Raw genomic sequence first — 23173 nt, forward strand, 5'->3', positions numbered from 1 at the left:
TAATTATGTAGTAACTGGCAATGGTGTGGTAGCTGCCAATAACATAATAATTTGTTAATTCTTAATATACTAAAAAAACATCAAAAACAACTTATTGTGCATGATACGTTATTTTGTCAGCTGGTTATTATATTATTAGTTGTTGTAAGAGCCAATAACATAACAACTACCGTTAATTTATATATATTAAAAAATATGGTATTGGCAGTTGTTGCAGTTATAAAGATGATGGAATATTTATTTTCATTATTTATGACCAAATTCAGGCCACATATCCACCATACCACATGCTTGGCTCCACCAGTGGGGCTGTCACAGAAACACATTTCGAAGGACGAGAGCACAAGGTATCCGAAATGGGACAATTACCGTCTCTGACACAGCGATTCTCTCACTGTGAAATGAAATGTAACCACAAGGCTGCCAAACTGCATTATAGGCATATTTCTCGGTGTGGTTCTAGGAATGGCAGCCTCAACGCCACATTCATGCATTTCTGCTTATGTCATACCAAGGAAAACTTTTAATACATTTAGATTAAAATAAATACATTGTTTTTACACTCTCAAGACCACACAAAAAAGAGAAAAAGTAAAAATGTGTTTGTTGATACTAACATATATTTATTTTTTTAAAATATATACTTACAACTATTTTTTATCACCATTAAATATCATGAGCCCATATCTTTTAAAATATATTTTTACTACCATATGCATATAAAATGACACTTCTCACAATGATATAGTGCTCACAGAATGTCTTGAGATGCTTGCTTAATTCAGTAAGACACTGCAAAACTTTGTTATTACTCATCCATTCACAAAAAAATACACATCACATTAAAGTCCAACAGCAGTTTTATGTAAAACATTTCAAGTAGCAAAAAACTGAAACCCAAATTACAGCTATAAAAGAGTTAAAAGGTTCACTGACAAGCAGTTTCATTGGGCGGTTTGTAATTTGTAACACCTTTGCAATAATATAAAACACCAAAAAAATCTGTATGCCTTTAGCATACCTTTGGGAACCAAGAACCACAATTGCAAATAATAGCAAAATGGAGGGAACAGAACAGAATGAGTAAAAAAAAAAAATCACGACACTTAATGAGAAGAAAATATCTGTGTGGAAGATAGTAGCAGATCGGTTAAAAACTGCTGGTCAATGGGCTTTCACCATGAAATGAACAAATTTGCAACATTTTCACAGAAGTCAGCAGGCATACAAAGGGTTTCTGTAAGCTCTGTAATACAATGATTCATAGCCAATGAAAAGGACATTTTTTTTAATCTATTTTCTCAAAATGAACTGCAAATGTTCTGGAAATAGTACAACTATATATAAAAATATATAAGGTGTCATATTTTTCTTCTACAAATCTGGGGATCATTTGCATTATATGAAAGTATGATGATAAACAAATAAACAAAAGATCCCTTAAATTCTCTGTACAAAATCCAGATCCGGATTCATTCCTTCATTTCAAAATACACTATGATACATTCAGGGAATATTTGACTTTATTGAAACACCTTTTCATTGTGACCTCGCTCAGGATAAGTGTGACGACTGGAAAGATGGATGGCCTGATGGTTGGATGGACATGCAAATATTTTAAGTGGTTAGTGAGGTAAGTTGAACTGTCTGTTTTCAAGTAATTTAGTATTTTCTCATATTCAGCCAAAATGTATATACTGCATGCCACTTGTTGTGAGATCCAAATCAGCCACAATCACCAATAACTAATCTGGCGCGAAACTCCTTAAGCCTACTAACTGACATTCGTTTCAGTTGGACAGAACGGTGATGGATTAGAGTGGGGTGAGGAGAGAGAGGAGAAGCAGCAGGAAAGGAATGATGGTGTTGATGTGAATTGCTGCAGCAGAGGTGGTAGGGAGATTGCTAACAGTATTCTGAAGGAAAGTGGCGAACTGAGACACCTTAGATAAGGTAATTGTCTGAGAGGCGGCTTTGGTGCTGCCGGAGGTGTTGGTCGTTATCACTGCGGCCTGGAACCAGGTGCTCCCCTGTTTACAGAGTAATGGGTCACCTGCATCACCCTGAGGTGAGGAGAGAGAGAGAGACAGGCAGACAGAAGGAGTGAAAAGGATGAAACACAGAACAGCATTCAGTCTGACTACAGTACGACCGGAGCTGCAGGCGCAGCACTGCTGAGGAGTGAATGTCAGATACGAGCAGCAATAGATAAGCATCCTTACCTGCTGCAACGTCACAGCTGTAATACAGATGTCTGAGGAAGATGCGCTGCTCCCACAATTTGCCACAGTTGTATTCTGCTGCTGAATATTTGGGACTGTCATAAGAAGGAGGGATGGTATTCTGTGTTATTTATTTTAGCATGAATGTAACATACAAAATGATTTTATACTCAATGACAGGTATGCAATGATGTGCTGAATTTTGCGGCATCGCAATACAAAATGTCTCAGTATTGTTATGGGACTGTGACAATATCTACCAGGATATTTCATGGTTATTTTGCTTGTAGAGCCACATTCTACTAGATATCCTTGCCGAAAATTGCATTGTTTTTGTTTGACTACTGTAATTGCATGCTAAAAACACTTATGTACTGCACTAACTGTGACTTGCTTTATTTACAAGATCCAGCTGCTGCAATAATACATTCTAAAATAATATTATTTTTATTTAATTTTATAAAAAATGACCTGGGTATGACATTAAACTGCATGGACGCTTACGACGCACTTCGCGATCGATTGAGAATTACTCCATGATTCACTAGTGGATCGCGATCGACTGGTGGATCGCGATCGACTGGTGGATCGCGATCGACTGGTTGGGCACCCAGGCTGTAGCGGATCAGCTCCTTCTCGATGGTGTCTGATGTCACTCCTTTCAACGAGCGTATCACGAGACTCTGTGTTTGAAGGGTGCCCACGAGGTGACACTCCTCTGGTGATTTATGACTTCAATGCGACCACTGGCACTGACAGGGCTGGCTATGAGGACTGCGCTGATCCCCATGGGTCTGGGGAGAAAGTGGCTCCATATTCTTGGATTTTGCAAAAGGTCAGGGGCCGCGGGTCATTGGATCCTGCTTCCAGTGCCCCGACCCGCATCGTCGGACTTGGTACTCTAATACTTGTGGTGCGGTGAAGGAGACTGATCACATCCTCGTGGGCAGACGCTGCAGGTGATGGAAAGGTCCTTACAGACAACACTGTACTTGTGACCCGCTGGGCCGGCTACTTCGAGCAGTTGTTGAAAGCTGATCCTCCAGCTAGGATGCTGAACATTTCTGGGTCCACGTTTCTTGAAGCTGATCCTCTGTGCTGACTGCACAGGTGGTGAACTCCTCCAGGCTGGTGGTAAGACTGTCCTCCTGGCATTGCAGGCAATCTTTGCTTCCATTTGGGAGTCAGGCGTCATCCCAACTGCTCCCCAGCCTGACCTGACCTGATTTTATAAAAAGTCTGCTACTACTAGTATTGTCTTTGTTTTGCAGTTATACACATATAGTTCAGTCATTCATTGCCACATGCTTTGCACATGCTTAGTTCATGGCTGGCTATTTTATTTTACTATAAAAGGAAAGCAAAAGCACTTTGAATAAAAAGGAAAAACAAATTTTATACGAATGACAATGCTGATTAGTTAGTAAAGGACATGTTTTCGAGTCATCATTTTTCTTCTTTATAACTGTGATAAATATTGTACTGTGGACTTATTGTGATATTATCATGCCATTTCTTATATAGAATGCAGTGTAATGCAGTTACACAGGTTTGAACATGCTAACACACTCACTCACCTCCACCTCGGATGCTTCTCCATCCTGTCACCCAACACTGTGACCCACTGGGGAAGACAACGCTGCCCAAGCCCAGGCACAGGGGCTGGATGTAGTTGGTCAGGGTTACACTTGTAGCCAGGCGGAGCACAGCAATGTTGTTACCCGGCAGGTTGCTAAGGGTGATGTTGGACACCCCTAATGATGCATTTGTACCCAGAACCACTGTCCACTGGCTGCTATTGAGTTGTGAACTGGGGAAACATGGTGATGCACTCAATACGGATATACAAGGGAAATACGAGTCCTTTATTTTTTATATTGAACTGGTGTTGGTTCAGGATTTTTCATGTTTCAGTCATAAATCTCCCACATGCATTTTGTTGAAGTTAGAGAGATTTCAGCAACCTTTGATTCTGACTGTACTGACCTGTTGAAGCACTGGGCTGCACTGATGACGTATGTCCGTGCGATGAGAGTGCCCCCACAGACTTGGGCCCCATTCATCTGCAGGCTGACCTGCCAGGGCCACGCCCCTGTTGCTACCGACCCGCTGCTGCCGCCATTGTTCAGTGGGGCGAGACCACATACATCCGCTGAGATGAAGGAGGTGGGGGATCAAAGGCAGAGTATTAATACAATAACCTGGATCATCTGCGGAGTTCTATGCTATTCATACTCTGCTACTCTGCCTCTGAAGTGCAGTTACAACATAAACCAGTAATCAGCCAATCAGACAGAGGGCATTTGGTACAGCTATGTGAAGCCTCCCTGTGTTGTAAGACGTCTGTCTGAGGAAGCCAATCACACGATAGGTAAAATAAGAAGAACCTATGAACCCAATATGAAATTAAAGATGGGAAATATCAGACACTCACGCTTGGCAGTGGTGGTTGAGGTGGTGGGAGTGCTTGGGGCTATTGTAATGGATGGTGACGAACTGCAGGAGGTGCTGCTGTCACTGTTTGTCCCACTGGATGTAAATGTCACAAATCCCGGTTGGTTGGTGGCGATGATGGAATCGATCCAGGCCTGATAACGAGACACCCTAGTGTAGACTCCAGGGTAGTTGGGCTGGGCGCATTCATAGCCAAAACTCACAATCCCAGCCTGGACCCAAACAGACCCCTGTTTGACCACCATTGGACCTCCGGAGTCTCCCTACACAGGTATAAGCAGAATTCAATCAAACCTGGAACAAATATCAATCATACCAAGCATCTTTCTACACACAGGAGCACATGATCTAAAAAAAGATTGAGCAGAAGCCACCGCACCTGACACGAGTCCTTTCCTCCTGCTAGCAGACCAGCACAGATCATGTTGCCTGTGATGGTGCCCTGTCCATACAGGCAATTACACTTATTGTTTCCAACTATTGGTACCTGTACTTCCTGTAGGGTGCCAGGTGAGGGAAGGGCCACTGAAAGGGGAAATCAACAACAATATTAACAAGATCCTGAAGTGGCTTTAATATGTTTTATTGTCCATAATGATACCTTGATGTGAATCATACAGTCACCAGAGAATGGTCTCATACAAGAACAATATCTGCGAAACTTCAGTGAGATACATATTGAAAACTGGTATTAAAATCCCAACCAGGCAGGATGTCAGTTATTGAAAGGAGGGGCAGAGCTGACAGTGTTATGCCTGAATATGGATATGATCATGTACCATTCCAGTTAACATTTCCCCAGCCAGTGACCCAGGTCGCAGTGCCATTGTAGAAGGTGCTGTTGCTGGCTGCCAGGCAAATGGGCTGAATGTAGTCGGTAAAATTCACAGTGGCGCTGAGCTCCAGCAGAGTGAGGTCATTGTCATTTGGAAAATTGTTGTATAGTGGATGAGGAACGATGCTGCTGAGGGTTCTGATTTGTTGATTTGGGTTTGTACCATATAGCTGCTGAAGCCCCAAATAAACACTCCAGCCGGCTGTATTTGTGCTTCATGAAACAGAGCATCAAACAGTCAAAAATCAAGTTAAATCATAGACATTTTTGCCAGTTGGATATCTCTCAGATTTATTATGTCAGTTATGTCAGTGTAACCATTGATATTGTTACATAAGATCAGCAATATGACTCACCTGGAGAAGCAGTGGGCAGCAGTGAGCACCCACTTGTTGTTAATGAGGGATCCTCCGCAGACGTGTTGACCATTCAGGTGCAGACTGACCTGCCAGGGCCAACTGCCCGGGGGTGCATCCTGACCCCCCACTATCCTGGTGTTAAGAGGAGCTTGGCCACACACTGGGAGGGGGGAGTGGTGAGCAGGTAAAGGGCTGAAAAGTTTGTGCAATACTCTAATAGATGCTACTTTACCAATTTTGGATATCTGTCGTCAATTAATTTGTTAAGCACTAATTCACAAGACAAATTATTAATGTAATTCTGTGTTTAAGGGTGTCACGCCCAGCTCGTACGATCCTCGTGTGTGTCACGCCCCCCTGATTATCCACGTGTGCTTCCCTGATCGTACCCAGCTGTGTCTAGTTATTTTGATCAGTCCTGTCTATTTAAGTCCAAGTCTTGGTTGTGAGCGTCAGTACCCGTGATCTGTCCTGCCCGTCCGTGATTAAAATCCCAGTTTCCCCGACTTTGGCGTGCTTGCCTGCCCGTGAGATCGCCCGCTTTCTACGGCGATCGTGACAAAGGGATAGAAGGAAGACAAGATATTAACACACTTACCACTCAATTGTGCATGTGACTCTAAAAAAATGGGAGAGAACAACTTTGGTTAATTACTACAATGTGACTGAAAATGTTTTAATAATGACCATGCCAGTTGTCGTACATGTCTAATAACTCTTTTAAAATAGCTGTAACGAGCTGTGCGATATGACAAAAAATTATCACAATTTTCTTTTTCATATCAGACGAAATAGATATTCGTCACAGTATAGTTTAAAGTCAGTGCTTATTTACTTCAAGGATCCATTTTTGCTTAAAATTCCCTTTGCCAGATTCAGAACATGAAAAGGTGACAAAGTGAATGGACTGCAAACTGAATGTAATTTTAACAAATTAATCACACACAAGCACAAAAAACATTTGCTGTCATAGGACATAATGCTACAAAATGCAGACAGTATGATTTATTGCTGGTTTTTCTCTCACTGCCTCTCTGCTCAGTCCAGGAAATGGGTTTGACGTTGCCAGTATGTTACAATTTTGCTTAAAAACATGAAAATGTTTTCATGATGATTGTGCATTTGTCTGTCTTACATGCCTAATCTCAGCGTGACTCTTAAATAGCTGTGACCTTTCCAGTCATTTCAAGAAATGAACACAAAACTGACCCTCCCATACTTTGTCAACATAATCCCACCCTTTTAAAAATCATTTGTTTTCATACAAAACCTGCAGTGACACGTGTCACTTGGTGCCTACAGGCTTTACTCAATGCACAAACTTCAACAGCATGAAATGCAGTGAAGGCAGAGCGCGTGAAACACATTTGTCTTTGGAACCTAAACCCCACGTTTGCAGCTATGTAATTAGGTTCACTGTGATTATGCTGTTCTCATAGGCTCATATATGTGCTGGTTTAGTCCAGAAGCTTATGTAGCTGGTTTGATAGCGACCCAGCACCTACATATGACCATAAAGCAATATATTTAAGCTATTTTGCCATATATTTGTTAGTAAAGTTTTGCAGGTGAAAAGTATGTTGCGTAACCTGGGAACAGCTAAGAAGGGTTAAGGGGCTTGCCGCTGCAGACGAGTAGCCTAGCCAGATGGTCTGTCCTTACAGTATATGGATTATATTTTTAAGAGAACATTGGAACATTTTTAAATGCAAACTGAAATAATTTTCTTCTGAAAAGTGAAGCATGACTAGTTTATTCTGTTATTAATTTATGTTCATTAGCCGTGGTTTAAACGAGATAAACCATGACGAAGTGATTGGTTATATGAAAATAATTACCTCGAACTTGGATCTCACCCCTCTGATTCGCAGCCGAATTACACATAGTCGTCTTTGATAATTTTCGCATGACCACACACCTCGCCGTGGTTTGTCCCTTACTTATTAATCCACGCGTCACTTAGGCCAATTTCCTACTTACTCAGAGCATGGATGAAACATACCTAAGGTCTGTAGTCTTGTATTAGACAATTCATTTTATCATATGGATCAATTATTTTTTAGTTGTGTTTCATTGTGAAATCGGCCTCTAAACAGTTGTTAGACTTATTTGAAATTATTAAATCTCGATCATTGTTTTAAAATCTTTATTTTAGGTGTGACTGCTGCATGAATTACGACATACATACATCCCCTCTTCACTACCCCCCCGCCCTCACCGCCGGGGTAAATTCCTCTCCCCCCAGTATCAAACTCCTTTCGACGCCATTGCCTGCTGCTAAAATGGCTCAGCTGTTCCAGGTGGTAAAACCTGATTATACAACAATTAGTTCCGACCAGGAAATCTGCTTGGACAAAAGTTGTTCTATGAGTGCAGTCTAGAGCTCTGCATTGGGACTGGGATCCCGCGGGCAACGGAAATCTCGCGGGAGTGGGCGGTTGAAAATAGACAGCGGGTTCCAACATTTTTGGCAGGATGAGAATGTAACTGATGTAATTTATTTTGTGTTATATATTCGTGTTTGTTCTGAGCCACTGTATTAAATTGTGATGTTCAGCTAGTTTAAATGTATTTCTTTGAAATAAGGTTCAGGGTTCTCTTCTGTTTCAAGCTGCTCTTGTTTGTTTATAATAATGTGATATTTAAACATTTGTTGTATAGATTTGGTTATTGATTTTTTTAAATAACTGTGCAGATATTTGCACATCTGATTAGTTTTTGTGCTCAGTTTACATTTATTTGCGATTCCAAGTTGAGAGATTTTTATTGAATTTGCTTTATTTATTTAATTCTTGTTCTATTGGAATAAAACATTTAATGCATATAAACTTATTTTATCATACAGTGTATCCGTCAATGGATCTGCGGGTGCGGGTGGGATTGGACAGAAATATTGCGGGAGCGAGCGGGAGTGACAGAGACAGATAACGGGAGCGGGCGTTATGGTCAGAAATTCAGCGGGAGCGGGCGGGAGCGGGATTAAAAAAAACAGTCCCGCGCAGGGCTCTAGTGCAGTCGTCAGACTATAACCGCACTCGGACATTTCACATCAGCTGTATCACCCCGCTATACGGGTGTATTTGAAAACCGTTACGTATATATGTTAATTCGGAGGCAGTACTAGGCTGGTTCTTGCGTTTTGACAACCTGTCCGCGTTTCCATCTGTTTCAAAACGGAATATAGGCGGATGTTACAGTAAAATAAAGGTTCATATGTTTTGTTGGATTTATTGTTATCTGTTTCGGATTTTATGTTTTATAAGCTGCCGAACCGAAAAAAAAAACGCTTTCAGAGTATGATTGCGCTGTCTCTACTGCCTGTATCCACTTTTGTCTCCTTAAAGGTTCCCCGCCTGTGAAGTGACTTTATTCTTTATTCTCAGTTGTTTTGCCGCTGTCCTTTTAAGGATTGCTCAATAAAAGAGTATGCTTATAACTTTGCTGTCCGCTTAACAAGTTAGATAAATGTGCGTTTTTTCTACCCCAACGTGCTTCCATAGAATGCCGAGTCACGCTCTTATTGTTCTTCATGTTTACAATCTTATGTCACGTATCTTTGTTGTACTGAACAATTAGACTAATGTGAATAATGTCCATTGATAAGGCACGAGACAGATATTTCCTGTATTTCAGGTCGACCTGAAAGTCACAAGAGGAAGAACATTAAAAAGCATTGTTGACACTAAAGTAAGTTAAGGTACAATAATAGAACTTTTGCCCATGGACATATAGATCATAAATATCAGGGGCCGGTTGCACAAAACACCGTAAGTTTTCCCCTTAAGTATGGCACTTAATGTTTAATTTCTCCTTAGCTAAGGGACTTATTTAAAGGAGTTGCACAGAACCCCTTTAACGGTTTCCTTAGTTAAGGAAAATCATTAAGGGTTTTACAACATTGAAAGACGTTTTACAGCAGTAAAATTGTCCCGTTTCCATTGGCATTAAGTTTACCATTAACTGCAACGCAGCTGGGAGAGCACAACTTCGGATTGTGGGGTGATCCAATTGAAGACGGTCGGACAAATCATAAATTGACCGCAGTTCAAATTTATAAAGCGATCAATTGCTCATCATTAAGCGTATCTAAGGGGTTCTCCCGGTCGTGGAACACTCTTTTTGGGATGCATTCATTTTCGTTATTTGTTATCATAAACTTGGCATTGTTACAGTTGAGGTACAGTTAGAGATACCTCAATTTTTTTCCCTTAGTTTGATTACTATAAGGTCTTTTGTGCAACCGTTAAGGGATACCTTAAGTATAAGACCAAGATAAGGAGAAAAACTTAAATACTGAAGAGAATATTTTAAGGAAACCTTAAGGAGGAGACTTAAGGCTGTTTTGTGCAACCGACTTTATTTTAAGGAGACCTTAACTCGGACTTTAAGGAAAATCTTAACTTAAGGTGTTTTGTGCAACCGGCACCAGAGTTCTAATTACAGAGTGGCTTTCGGGAGATCCCCATTTCCGCTGTGCTCAACTACTTCACAAGTCACATGCACGCGCATACACTAGCTCCCCCGTAATTCGAACAATGATAAAGATTGCATGTACAGCAGAACCTTGAAACTTGAACGCATCTTAACTCGACCAACTCAGACATCGAGCGGGTCTGTTTTTTCCGACTTATACCTCTACTGAAATATCGACCGTTCCTGCTAAACCTTTATGGGTGGAGACGCGTTCAGCTCTAACGATTCAGACCTCGAACGGGTCGGTCGAGAAAGATCTGGCCGCAACTCGACTCAAAACTCGGAACACGACAAAACAAAACAGACTTGCTAAAACTTGTCCGGATCGAGACGGGCTGAAACGTGAAAGTTAAACGGACCTACTGGGGTGCTGAAGCTTATGAATCGCTGTCAGCGTCGCGGTACCTCTCCACTTAGTTCGCCGGCGAAACTTTGTGCTTTATGTACAGTACATTTAGTGATACAGTTATGCCCCCTAAGAAACTGAGCAGTCATAGCAGAAAACCAAATAGGAAAGTAGTGTGAGTAATTGTAGAACTTAAAAAGGAAATTATAACGAGGCCTGCATGTGGTGCACGCGCGTCTACTCTCGCTTTGTCATTTATTTCACGTTCATTGACTTGCATGTGTGCTTTTCCATGTGTGTATTAGTAGATAGGTTCAAATAGGCAATCACATGCTTTCTGGAACGGATTAAATTAATTTACATCGCATTTTATGGGGAGATTTGACTTGGACCGCGAACAAATCGCATCTTGAGCAGCATTTTGGATTAAATTAAGTTTGTGTTCCAAGGTACTGTAATTTGCTTGATAACTTGGGATAAATGATAGTTCTTAGTTATGGAAATACAATGATACACACTGTGTACATCACTACGCTCAGCGCTCATGACCGTATTGCATACATCCACAATGCCGAGACAGGAGTAATATACAGTATGTTGAGGCTACATATAGTTTGCTCGATTGATTTATTATTATTTAAGCATTTTACCCCAAAATACAATTTCCCAATCTTACCCGTGTCTATCATATTAAGTTATTAATTACTTTAGCAAGTGTTATAAATAAATCATAGTAATGTACTCTGTATTTTAATAGGCCTATAACAAGTCTGTTAAAACGACTATTATCATTGCTAATTTATAAAACCACGAAAAGTCCATGCTGATAATGCATTTTAAACAGCACAAGAAAGCGTAAATCAAACTTTTTTAATACATAATTTACAATTAATTTCAAAGCTTTTCCCCCTTTGTTTTCAACATAAGCATTATTTAAGAGTTACACAACGAAGCGGTTGTTCTAAATGCACATCACTTACCTCTTTCCAGTAGACTTAGAACCATCACAAAAAGCATACAAGTCCTAAATGCCATTGTGTTAAACAGAGACTCCTAGCCTGTCTGTGTTAGAATGTCCTTCTGATCTCTTCCAGTACTTTATAGCACGTACAAAGCCAGTTAATAGCACATCCTATTGGTCCGCTGGAATTTCAGACATTCGTAACTCTTTAAACATTTTTTAAACATCCGTGTTTCCTTGTCCCACGTCGTAATTTTCTGTTACCAACCGTTACAAATGTTAAGTATGTAGTGCAGGGGTGACCAATACGTCGATTGCGATCTACTGGTCGCTCGCAAAGGTATAGAGTGGGTAAACTGTCTGGCATAAAAAATAGAGGATGGATGACGCGATTAACCGCGCCAGCTGCTGCAAAACTCCAGCAAGCGACCAAGTCGCCTCCAATTTATTTCTACTAAACTTAAGAGAGGGTATAAAAATGAATGGGGGAGCTGGACCAAGTAAGAAGCCAAAAACCTACCACTTCCATACGGAAAGGAAGGAGGAGTTTTTCCCCCCACAATGTCATATTCGAAGTGCGTTTGCTTCATCTGTCAGTCCATCAGACCATTGCTATTCCGAAGAAGGGAAACGTGGAGCGGCACTTTCGGATTGTTCATAAAAACGGCATTAACTTCCCCCCAAAAAGCGAGCGGAGAAAGAGAAAGGTGGAGGAACTTAATTAAATTCCAGTTCAATTAAACAATGCTTCATTTATCCCAAAGGGAAATTATTATTATTATTATTATTATTAATAATAATAATATTAATAATAATAGTAATAATAATAATAATAAAGAATACTCTGTATACCTATAAATAAATATATGTTTTGCATTTTATAGTAGGTAGATCATTTTGACTTGGTCATTTATAAGTAACTCGCAAGCTGTAAAAGTGTGGCCACCCCTGGTGTAGGGCAATTGCTCTGCCTTCTAATTCTTTGTTGTTAAAGTATTCGCGTTACTATGGAAGTAATAAATTAAGCCACTGCAAGGTCACAGCGTCCAGTACCAGTTAATTTATAGTTTATGATAAAGATTAAAAAGGGACCATTTACGATAAATATAAAAAAAGTAGAGTATTTTAATGGAATTGCATTAAAATTTAGTATACCGTAACAGTGCATAAGACCAGAAACAGGGGGGAAATCTGAAAAAGATAACCCCAATCCTAAAAAAATAAAATATTTTCATGTATAAAACTAAAAGCACATATCGCTGTTCAGAACATAAATATAAAAATATCAATTTTGAGACCTGCTTACATATTTTTCAATTTGTAGATATTTGAAAGTTTTTGACGTTGTGTTTTTTAAGTTAAACGAACATGCTGGGTGTGAATCTGAAAGAGATTACATATGTGTTGAAAGGGATACGTTTGATTTCAACGGTAGTACGGGCCAAATCAGGCCCTAAACCCCCGCCCCACTAAACACACAGTTCTCCCACAATATTGGTACGGACATGCCCCTACCATCCATACCCAAATGTATGCCCTTGTATGTGCTCCAAGCGTCAGGAAGAAGGCCTGAAGGAGCTGCATTATTAAAATATACTATCTTCTCATACTGAACAATGTATAAAGACACACTCACAAATGGAAACATTTGGGGTATTTTCACCCTAGTTTATTAAAACATCTCGAAACGCCAGTTTTTGAAAGCGAGTATTTTTCCAAAAGCCTGCAGAACGACATTGTTCCACGGACACAGATGACTCACAGTTACCTGCCACCAACGTCCTAAGACATGAACGTCCATCTTTATGGGATGTAGCGATATATTCCTTTCTTTACACTTTTGACACATCGCATTGCCATATTACTGCCTATGTACAAAGTGCTCAGAAAGAAAAAGAACAATATCATCATAAAAATAGCAGAGAAAACATAGTGTTGCAAAAAAATATTTACCCTTATTTCCTCATTTTTATTGCACATTTGTTACCCCAAATGGTTTCAGAACTTTGCATTAAATGTAATATAAGATGAACATGAGGAAACACAAAACACAGGTATTAAAGGGTTAATGCGTTTATGGAAGGAAAAAGGTTATTCAACACCTATATCACCTATTTTAAGGAATAATTTTCCCCCAGAACTTAATAACTGATTGTGCCACCTGTAGCAGCAACATCTGCAATGTTCTTATTGAGGAATACTGTGTTAGTTTTAAACCAGATGTAACAGGTAATTTTTATCCAAAGCGACATACATTCTGTTTTGAGGGTCAAGGTCAGTCAGTCCCTGGAGTAGCTGGGCACATAAGGGTCATGCTCAAAGGCCCAAACGGTGAAATAACTCTGCTGACTCTCTATTTTGTGTTTACTAAAGTGTCTTTGTACTGCATGAACATTCGTATGGGGTAAACTCACCAACACGCCTAACAAAAGTCATCATACATAGCTCACTGCCTCTCTTTACATTAATAAGTTAATGCATCTATTCTGTTCTTTCTGACTTGAATCACCTTGGAATGCAGCTCTGCTCCTGAAATGTCACATTTAACATATTCACTTTTATTGTTGTGGGTCTCATACACTGTTGTTCCCTCTTTGTTTTGACTCTCTGGTCTAGAATGGCGGTGAACAGGTTGCACGAGTAAGCAAGACCAGTTCCCCAATATCCTATCATGTGCTAAATCACGTACAAAGAGCATATCACTCTCACATCACAAAGGATACATTTAACCTGTATGGTATTGATAAGCTACGCAATTGCATTTAAATGATGAGCCCCGAATGAGAACATCTTCTCATTCTTTATTTGCTAATCAAAACTATAGTACTAAACTCATTAGTTTACTAGAACAAGGAAGTCCTTTGCTTTAAAAAACACCAATAAAATGACACAGTATGATTTCTTATACACATTTAATAGCCTAATTTTTTTTTTCCATAATTAAGAGAATTTTCTGGTACAATGATCTGACACAGCAAAACCAAAAGATGTTTTTTTTTTATGTCAGCCTACATGCTAGGAAATGCATTATCCTTTCTCTCTGTCGTGAAATGCTGTTCACAGTCAACACACTGAATGAACTGCACAGTACATATATATTTCACAAAAATGATATCAATGTAGCATGTAGGGTGTCAGGGTTGGCGCTCGTCCTTCCCTGCCCTTCATATCTCTTCCCTGCTTGGCCAGCAGGTGTCGCTGGCCATCCTGTCCCTTTCTCTGTTTCAGTTCTAAGTCCATAGTGTGTTTCCCTTGTTCCCAAGACCACTGCTTAGCTCAGTGGGTTGAGTGTGTGGCCCAAAGACTTTAAAGACTCTCTGGTCATGGGTTTGAGGTCTGTGTCCACTCTGTTCTCTATTCTGTAATTGTTCATGTTCATGTTGCTATGTGTTAGGAGTTCTCCTGGTTTCTTAGTCCTTGATTAACTGTTAGTTATGATACTAGGTCTCCAATGAGTTAAGTTTACACACAAAGCCGTACTGCGCTTCTGTGCTCACTGCTCCCTGTGTTGTCTCCTTACACCTGGATTTGGAAATGAGCGTCTGCCTGCCAGAGCGGGGGCTGAGAATAAACCGTTTTAATGGAAGAAAGGGGTTCTCCAAATAAAAACTATAAGAAAAAAAATTCAAATTATGTAATGAGATATTTTAATCGTATATGTTTTCTGTAAACCAGGCATCATATGTGATACCCCTGAGGCAGATGATCCCCCCACAGCATTTGGGAGGGACGTGTCTATTAGTGCACTTCAAGCGCGTATCTATATCAATAAGGTAACAAAAGTGAAAACTGGTACTGGCACACTGAATTTGAAAAATGGCTGTAGTAGGACTGGACGATATGAAATATCAATATCAACATCGCATGTTATTCCCATTCAATTCTTATATCGATAGTCAGCTACATTAATATCAGGCTTTTTCTAGCCTTCAATTTAGTACAAATATTATAGTGCAGGGAGTGCTAAAACTCCTTTTTTGTTTCATATATACCCCACTCTTTATTACAACAAAATCACATTGTGCGATCATAGAATATTATACAAAACGCTTTATTTCTCGTTATGCTATCCTGATTTTATTCTATTTGCTCTTCCGAAAATATCTCAATTAAAGCTTGGGTCTCGTTATTTATCCATGCACCTATCATTATTAATTTTATTATATTTAATGTCTGTGACATAATAAGTCACCGAAAAAAAAAATCAATACTAACAAGCTGAAAGGAGCCATATCCCCACCTATTGTAGCGGAGTTGGACATTATTAGGTCAATAAATCAATTCCCCTCCCATCCATGTATACTAGGACAAGGAGAACAGTCTGATTAAATGGCGTAGTTGAGTTATAACCGTAGCCTGACTTAGCTGTGCATGTAAACGTACTATTACATAAATTGTACTAAAAATGTATCATGCCTGTTCTACTAGAACATGTAATGTATCTATTTTATGTAATGAAATAGAAAATAATGTTTTAAATAAGTAACTTTAACATTTACAATTTTCGTTGCATGCTATGGCGCCAAAATTAGTATGCCGCTTGCTTCCTTTTTTCACCAAAATACATTATATACTTCAACAATTCACCACAAAAACACCGGTAGCTTCAGACATCTTTGTCTATGCCTGATTTTTTTAAAAATTATTCACCAGTATGCAAACAGGGCCATGTCATGAATAACTGGTAAGCCTGCTACAGATACGATCAGTTTCTTCTGCATTATGCTTGGGAACTGTTTGGTCAGATGAAAAGTTCACAGCATTGTATTCTGTAGAACTCTCTTTAGTGGAGCATTTGTGCATTCCTACTGGTTGTCACCGAACCATATATTAGTTCATTACCATAAAGTTGACCGGGCTACAACTTCATTTTTCTACACTGACCGCGCCACTGAATGACTTCCGGTTGTTTTGAAGCTTTTGTCATTCGTGGTGTGACCGTACTGTAATGATGGCCAAAACGATGCTTTATGAACTTTTTGCTGTATGTTTCGAGCCCACTAGATGGTGGTGTCTGTATAAAAAAGGGCTCAAAGCATGCCCAAAAGTAAATCAAGAGCTGCGTTCGGATAGATAGAATTTGTATTATTTATTTAGAATTCATATAATTACATTATTGGTTACAGGTACTACTTTTTTTTATTGTTTCATTCATTCATTACTAAGTTTTGGAGTCGCATTCCCTAACCTTATTTTTCCCATCGGATATGTGTATTTTAACACGTGATTTTAGTACATACAAGGTTTTTCAGGAGCACATTAGTCATGTTGTAGCTGTACTGACTGAACACTGATAAAACTGCAGTGATTTCTAACTATCACTAATCTGCAACGTTCAAGGAATTTTTGACATTATTGAAACAGCTTTTCATTGTGACCTCGCTCAGGATAAGTATGATGACTGGAATGATGGATGGACTGATTGATGGATGCAACAGCTTCTCAACACAGAACATCTTTCAGAAGAGGATCCTGAAGGCATTCTTGCATTTTCAAATGTGTTACATTTAGGGTGACATACAGACATTTTACATGACAGCGAAGTAAGTTGAACTCTCTATTTTCAAGTAACTGAGTATGAATGTTTCTCATATTAAGGAACACTGTATACTGCATGTCCCCTGTTGTGAGATCCAAGATAACCACAATCACCAATAGCTAATCTGTCACATTTGGCATGCGAGTTCATAAGGCTACTAACTGAGATTTGGTTCAGATGGACAGAACGGTGATGGATTAGAGTGGGGTGAGGAGAGAGAGGAGAAGCAGCAGGAAAGGGATGATGGTGTTGATGTGAATTGCTGCAGCAGAGCTGGTAGAGAGATTGCTAACAGTATTCTGAAGGAAAGTGGTGAACTGAGACACCTTAGATAAGGTCATTATCGGAGAGGCGGCTTTGGTGCTGCCGGAGGTGTTGGTCGTTATCACTGCGGCCTGGAACCAGGTGCTCCCCTGTTTACAGAGTAATGGGTCACCTGCATCACCCTGAGGTGAGGAGAGAGAGAGAGACAGGCAGACAGGAGGAGTGAAAAGGGTGAAACACAGAACAGCATTCAGTCTGACTACAGTACGACTGGAGCTGCAGGCGCAGCACTGCTGAGGAGTGAATGTCAGATACGAGCAGCAATATATGAGCATCCTTACCTGCTGCAACGTCACAGCTGTAATACAGATGTCTGAGGAAGATGCGCTGCTCCCACAATTTACCACAGTTGTATTCTGCTGCTGAATATTTGGGACTGTCATAAGAAGGAGGGATGGTATTCTGTGTTATTTATTTTAGTATGAATTTAACACACAAAATGATTTTATACTCACTGTTAGGGATGTAACTAGTGTTGCAGGGTAAACCAATACTGAAAAAGTACCGTGATACCCTGCCATTAAAAACAATACTATCCTCCATTTTATTAGTATCGGTACTTTAAGAGTATTGCCTATGATATGCGTCGCTGTACAACAGCGGGTCAGCAGCTTGACTTTCTCTCCCATTCCTTACAGGCGCAGTGGGCATGTCAGCTGCTTTTTCGGTCACCTTGCAGCTTTCAGCTAAATAGTGCTAAGGACTAAGCTAAATACCACTAATAAGTCATGTGAGTAATAGTAAAAGTAAGATGCTATTGAAGAATAGTGTAGGTTTCTCAACATTGTAACATTCTTTGTTAAAACCCCAAATCTAACAGCTCATCATCATAGTGAGCTAGCGAGTACATGGACTAACAAACCTAGTTTGTAGAATCATCTTAAATCATGAAAACGTCGCATGTCTAAAATCCAGATGCAGCATATGAGAAGTCACTTCACTTGTGGGCTACTTTCTACACCAGTAGATGCTGTATTTCAGGTATGGCTCTCTTGTGCAGTATTTGAGTCTCATGTTCACCAACTCGCTCAACAACTCGTTCACTCTTATGTGTCTCTCATTCTCCAACTCGGTCATTCATTCACTGTAAGCGTATGTGTTCAGGCCCAGGCTTAGTTTCCAGCCAGCCATATGCTCGCAAACAGCACGCCCGTACATGCCTCACTGGCCATAGTCGAGGAGGGAAGCAACATTCTCCTCATGTTTCAGAGGAGAAGTGGAATAACAAAAAGAACTAATCTTTTCAGGGAAATTAATGTGAGTGTATAGTTCCTGTAAGGAACTTGTTTTGTTGTGAGACTGTGACAATATCTAGCAGGATATTTCATGGTTATTTTGCTAGTACAGCTGAATTCTATTCAATCTCCTTGTCGAAAATTGCACTGTTTTTGTCGGACTTCTGTAGTTGCATACTAAAAACACTGATGTTCTTCTGTGAGTGTGACTTGCTTTGTTTACAAGATCCAGCTGCTGCAAAAATAGATAATTTTATTATTTTTATTTCATTTTATAAAAGGACTGCTACTTCTGACTGCTGATCGTTTATTGTGATATCATACCGTGCACTTGCTATCATGATAGCTCCGATGACCACGCCCCTCTGCGGAAGCCCCTGTTTTCGGCTCCCTAATCATACTGCAGACTCCGCTTGAGACCCGTGCCTGTAGCAGCTGTTTCCCATTTCCCTATCAGGAGCTCTATTTCCAGAAGCCAGTCTCACCGAAGGGTTGCAAGATCTTCATGGTGTGCCCTGGGTTCGAGCAGTCTACTTTTTAGTTTCTATTTAGTGCCTGTGCAAAGATGATTGTGTCCTAGATTCCGAGTTCTGCCTGTTCCCCGCGGTACCTATGACGACGATCAACTGACCCATGCCTGGTTATCTGACTCCGTTGTCCGCCTCTGTTTACCGGCAACAATCACTCTGTATCTCTGGCTACTCCTCAACACTGAATTTTACCAGCTGTGAGGAGAATCCCTGTAGTGATCGGAAGCAGTTTCTCTTTAACTAATTCTTTCAGCAATTAAACCTGCAGTTACCTGCAGCTGATATGTGTCAGTGCTCACCTTTTATATCACACATACCATGAGTTTTTGGTATCACTACATCTCTACTTAATTAAGTATGACAACATTACTTATAATTAATGGAGTGTGATGAAGTCACACAGGTTCACACATGCTAACACACTCACTCACCTCCGCTCTGGGTGCTTCTCCATCCTGTCACCCAACACTGTGACCCACTGGGGAAGACCACACTGCCCAAGCCCAGGCACAGGGGTTGGATGTAGTTGGTCAGTGTTACACTTGTAGCCAGGCGGAGCACAGCAATGTTGTTACCTGGCAGATTGCTAAGGGTGATGTTGGACACCGCTAGTGACATACTCGTACCAAGAACCACTGTCCACTGGCTGTTGTTGAGCTGTGAGCTGGGGGAACATGGTGATGCAGTCAATATGAATATATGAGGGAAATAAGAATCTTTCATTTTTTTATATTGAACTGTTGTTGGTGTTAGGATTAGGTTAAAGAATTGAGTTCATCAGTAATGCAAGTTGTTTACATGATTTGATTTATCCGTCGTTTTCAGAATTTCACATATTTCAGTCACAAATCTCCCACTGATACATTTTGTTGAGATTACAGAGATGTCAGCAACCTTTGATTCTGACTGTACTGACCTGTTGAAGCACTGGGCTGCACTGATGACGTATCTCCGTGTGATGAGAGTGCCCCCACAGACTTGGACCCCATTCATCTGCAGGCTGACCTGCCAGGGCCACGCCCCTGCTGCTACCGACCCGCTACTGCCGCCATTGTTCAGTGGGGCGAGACCACATACATCCGCTGAGATGAAGGAGGTGGGGGGAAAAAAGCTGAGTATTAATACAGTACCCAGGACTGTCTGCTGAGTACTATGCTGGTCATACTCTGTTGTAACTGCACTTCAGAGGCAGAGTAAAATTAACCAGTAATCAGAGAGAGTGCAGTTGGTACAGTTATGCAAAGACTTCCCATGCTGGAAAATGTTGGTCTGAGGAAGCCAATCACACAACAGAAAAAATAAGAATAACTTATGAACCCAATGGGAAATTAAAGATGGGAAATATCAGACACTCACGCTTGGCAGTGGTGGTCGAGGTGGTGGGAGTGCTTGGGGCTAATGTAATGGATGGTGACGAACTGCAGGAGGTGCTGTTGTCACTGTTTGTCCCACTGGATGTAAATGTCACAAATCCCGGTTGGTTGGTGGTGATGATGGAATTGATCCAGGCCTGATAACGAGACACCCTAGTGTAGACTCCAGGGTGTTTGGGCTGGGCGCATTCATAGCCAAAACTCACAATCCCAGCCTGGACCCATACAGACCCCTGTTTGACCACCATTGGACCTCCTGAGTCTCCCTACACAGGTATAAACAGAATTCAATCAAACCTGGAACAAATATCAATCATACCAAGCATCTGGCTACACACAGGAGCACATGATCTAAAAAAAGACTGAGCAGAAGCCACCGCACCTGACACGAGTCCTTTCCTCCTGCTAGCAGACCAGCACAGATCATGTTGGCTGTGATGGAGCCCTGTCCATTCAGGCAATTACACTTATTGTTTCCAACTATTGGTATCTGTACTTCCTGTAGGGTGCCAGGAGAGGGGAGGGACACTGAAAGGGAGAATCACCAACAATGTTAACCCTATACATTTTTGGAACATCTTTTTATACCTTTAGTTTTAGGCTTATTACATTGTACTTACAGGAGTTAGCGACATATACTTTGTTTTTATTTTCAGGACATTCTAGGCTACTCAGACATGTCATAATTTAATGTTTAAATTCTGACACAGTCCTGATATCATCAAAACTGCTTGTGCCTATTGGCATTTCTCAATTTTTAGTTTAGTCTATTATAAGAATTTGCAGGCACTACAAATATTATCTTCTGACACCTTTCAACAATGACATCCCTTTGATGCTTTGTAGGCTCTCTGCAAGCCATGGCTTTCTCTGCAGGATGCAGTTGAGTAAATGACAGGAAAATATTACAAGGTCAGAGTCACTTAAATTGATGGCAGGTCTGTAACCAAAAAGACTGAATGTTGTAATTAAACCAAAACGTGCTTCAACAAAGTAGTAGTTTAAGGGTGTGCACACTTATGCAACCAGCCTATTGTTATTTTTTATTTTTTATATTTCCCCCTCTAACAGATCTGTTTGTGTTTCAATTTAATTGTACAGGTTATAGGTCACATTAAAGGTGGGGAAATCCTTTTAAATGGTTTACCGTGGTCTCATTTTTTATATCCCAAAAACCTGGTATTTTATCATGGGTTTGTACACTTATCACATCCACTGTACATTCGTTTTGTTTATATCGACTGTTCTTATGATAGTTGGTAGTGCGTGGACCATTTTGGCAGTGAATATGCACTTTATTTTCTGGGAAGAGTTTTGGTGGAAAATGTGTAAAACATGCCTCATTTCACATAAGATTCATCTGGAATACTTTAGCGCACAACATTGTAGCTTGGACAACCGGAAGGGGTAAGTTCTCTTGAAGATATTCGAATCATGTCTGTGTGTTATACCTATGCAAAGTTACGAGCCTGAGATTAATGGGTGCGAAAACCAACGCATTTCGCATTTATTGGGTACTAAGGGTTAATAAGATCCTGAACAAGAGGCTTTAATATGTTAGCAGGTGTTGATGATGCCTGGATCTCAGTCACACAGAAACCAGAAACTGCCCACATATAAAAACAAAATCTGTGAATCTTTAGTTATTATGAACTACTCAGATATAGATACATGCAGAAAATTGGTATTAACATCCTGACCGGGCAGGAGGTTAGTTATTAAAATGAGGAGTAGAGCTGACAGTGTTATGCTTGAATATGAATATGATGACATACCAGTATACTTAATATTTCCCCAGCCAGTGACCCAGGTCGCAGTGCCATTGTAGAAGGTGCTGTTGCTGGCTGCCAGGCAAATGGGCTGAATGTAGTCGGAAAAAGTTACAGTGGTGCTGAGCTCCAGCAGAGCGAGGTCATTGTCATTTGGAAAATTGTTGTATAGTGGATGAGGAACGATGCGGCTGAGGGTTCTGACTTGTTGATTTGGGTTTGTACCATACAGTTCCTGACGCCCCAGAAAAACACTCCAGTTGGTTGTATCTGTGCTGTAGGAGACAGAGCATCAAACAGTGAAAAATCAAGTTAAATCACAGACACTTTTTGCAAGCTGGATATTTCTCAGATTTTTTGTACGAGTTTTAGCATCGATACTGTTGTATAAAATCACCAATATGACTCACCTGGAGAAGCAGTGGGCAGCAGAGAGCACCCACTTATTGTTAATGAGAGATCCTCCACACATGATCTCATATCCATTTTGAAGATTCTTCAGCAGATTAGCCTGCCAGGGCCAATTGCCCGGGGGTGCATCCTGACCCCCCACTATCCTGGTGTTAAGAGGAGCTTGGCCACACACTGGGAGGGGGGAGAGGTGAGCAGGTAAAGAGCTGAGCATGGACTGACTGAAAGCTTGTACAATATTCTATCAGATATTACTGTGCCAATTTTGGATATCGGCCAATTAATTTGTTAAGCACTAATTCACAAGACAAAATATTAGTGAAATTTTGTGTTTTAAAGGAA

General features: G+C 40.5%; 2 protein-coding genes across 4 annotated transcripts in view; both read right to left on the reverse strand.

Moving 5' to 3' along the window:
- Window positions 1–602: 602 nt before the first annotated feature.
- Window positions 603–12255, reverse strand: LOC125718379 (prostasin-like). 2 transcript variants are annotated; one of them, XM_048992206.1, is made up of 10 exons: window positions 12171–12255; window positions 6469–6489; window positions 5868–6030; window positions 5456–5724; window positions 5056–5201; window positions 4657–4939; window positions 4209–4374; window positions 3800–4032; window positions 2223–2317; window positions 603–2063 (listed from the first exon to the last, which is right to left on the reverse strand). In XM_048992206.1, exons 1-10 carry the CDS (start codon window positions 12238–12240, stop codon window positions 1815–1817), a joined length of 1695 nt encoding a protein of 564 aa, XP_048848163.1. In that variant the 5' UTR covers window positions 12241–12255; the 3' UTR covers window positions 603–1814. The 2 variants fall into 2 exon arrangements, with proteins under 2 accessions (XP_048848163.1, XP_048848164.1); XM_048992207.1 differs by lacking the exon at window positions 12171–12255 and adding an exon at window positions 11670–12046.
- Window positions 12256–16720: 4465 nt separating this feature from the next.
- The window catches only part of LOC125718378 (transmembrane protease serine 9-like), a 29847-nt gene continuing 23394 nt past the window's right edge, over window positions 16721–23173 (reverse strand). For both annotated transcript variants that reach the window (XM_048992204.1, XM_048992205.1), the window contains exons 3-10: window positions 22831–23005; window positions 22427–22695; window positions 21034–21179; window positions 20635–20917; window positions 20195–20360; window positions 19710–19942; window positions 17795–17889; window positions 16721–17635 (exon numbers count right to left, since the gene is read on the reverse strand). In XM_048992204.1, coding sequence (XP_048848161.1) covers window positions 17387–17635; window positions 17795–17889; window positions 19710–19942; window positions 20195–20360; window positions 20635–20917; window positions 21034–21179; window positions 22427–22695; window positions 22831–23005 — 1616 coding nt within the window. In that variant the 3' untranslated portion in view covers window positions 16721–17386. The remainder of the gene's footprint in view (window positions 17636–17794; window positions 17890–19709; window positions 19943–20194; window positions 20361–20634; window positions 20918–21033; window positions 21180–22426; window positions 22696–22830; window positions 23006–23173) is intronic.

Source organism: Brienomyrus brachyistius, chromosome 22, assembly GCF_023856365.1.
Source record: "Brienomyrus brachyistius isolate T26 chromosome 22, BBRACH_0.4, whole genome shotgun sequence".
Lineage (NCBI taxonomy): Eukaryota > Metazoa > Chordata > Actinopteri > Osteoglossiformes > Mormyridae > Brienomyrus > Brienomyrus brachyistius.

Coding starts and splice junctions, on each gene's coding strand:
- LOC125718379 (XM_048992206.1), bottom strand. CDS start 12,240: ATGAAGCAAACGCACTTCGAATATGACATTGTGGGGGGAAAAACTCCT. Junction 4,375..4,656: donor CTCAACCACCACTGCCAAGC/GTGAGTGTCTGA, acceptor CCTTCATCTCAG/CGGATGTATGTGGTCTCGCC. Junction 4,033..4,208: donor GCAGCCCAGTGCTTCAACAG/GTCAGTACAGTC, acceptor ATGTTTCCCCAG/TTCACAACTCAATAGCAGCC.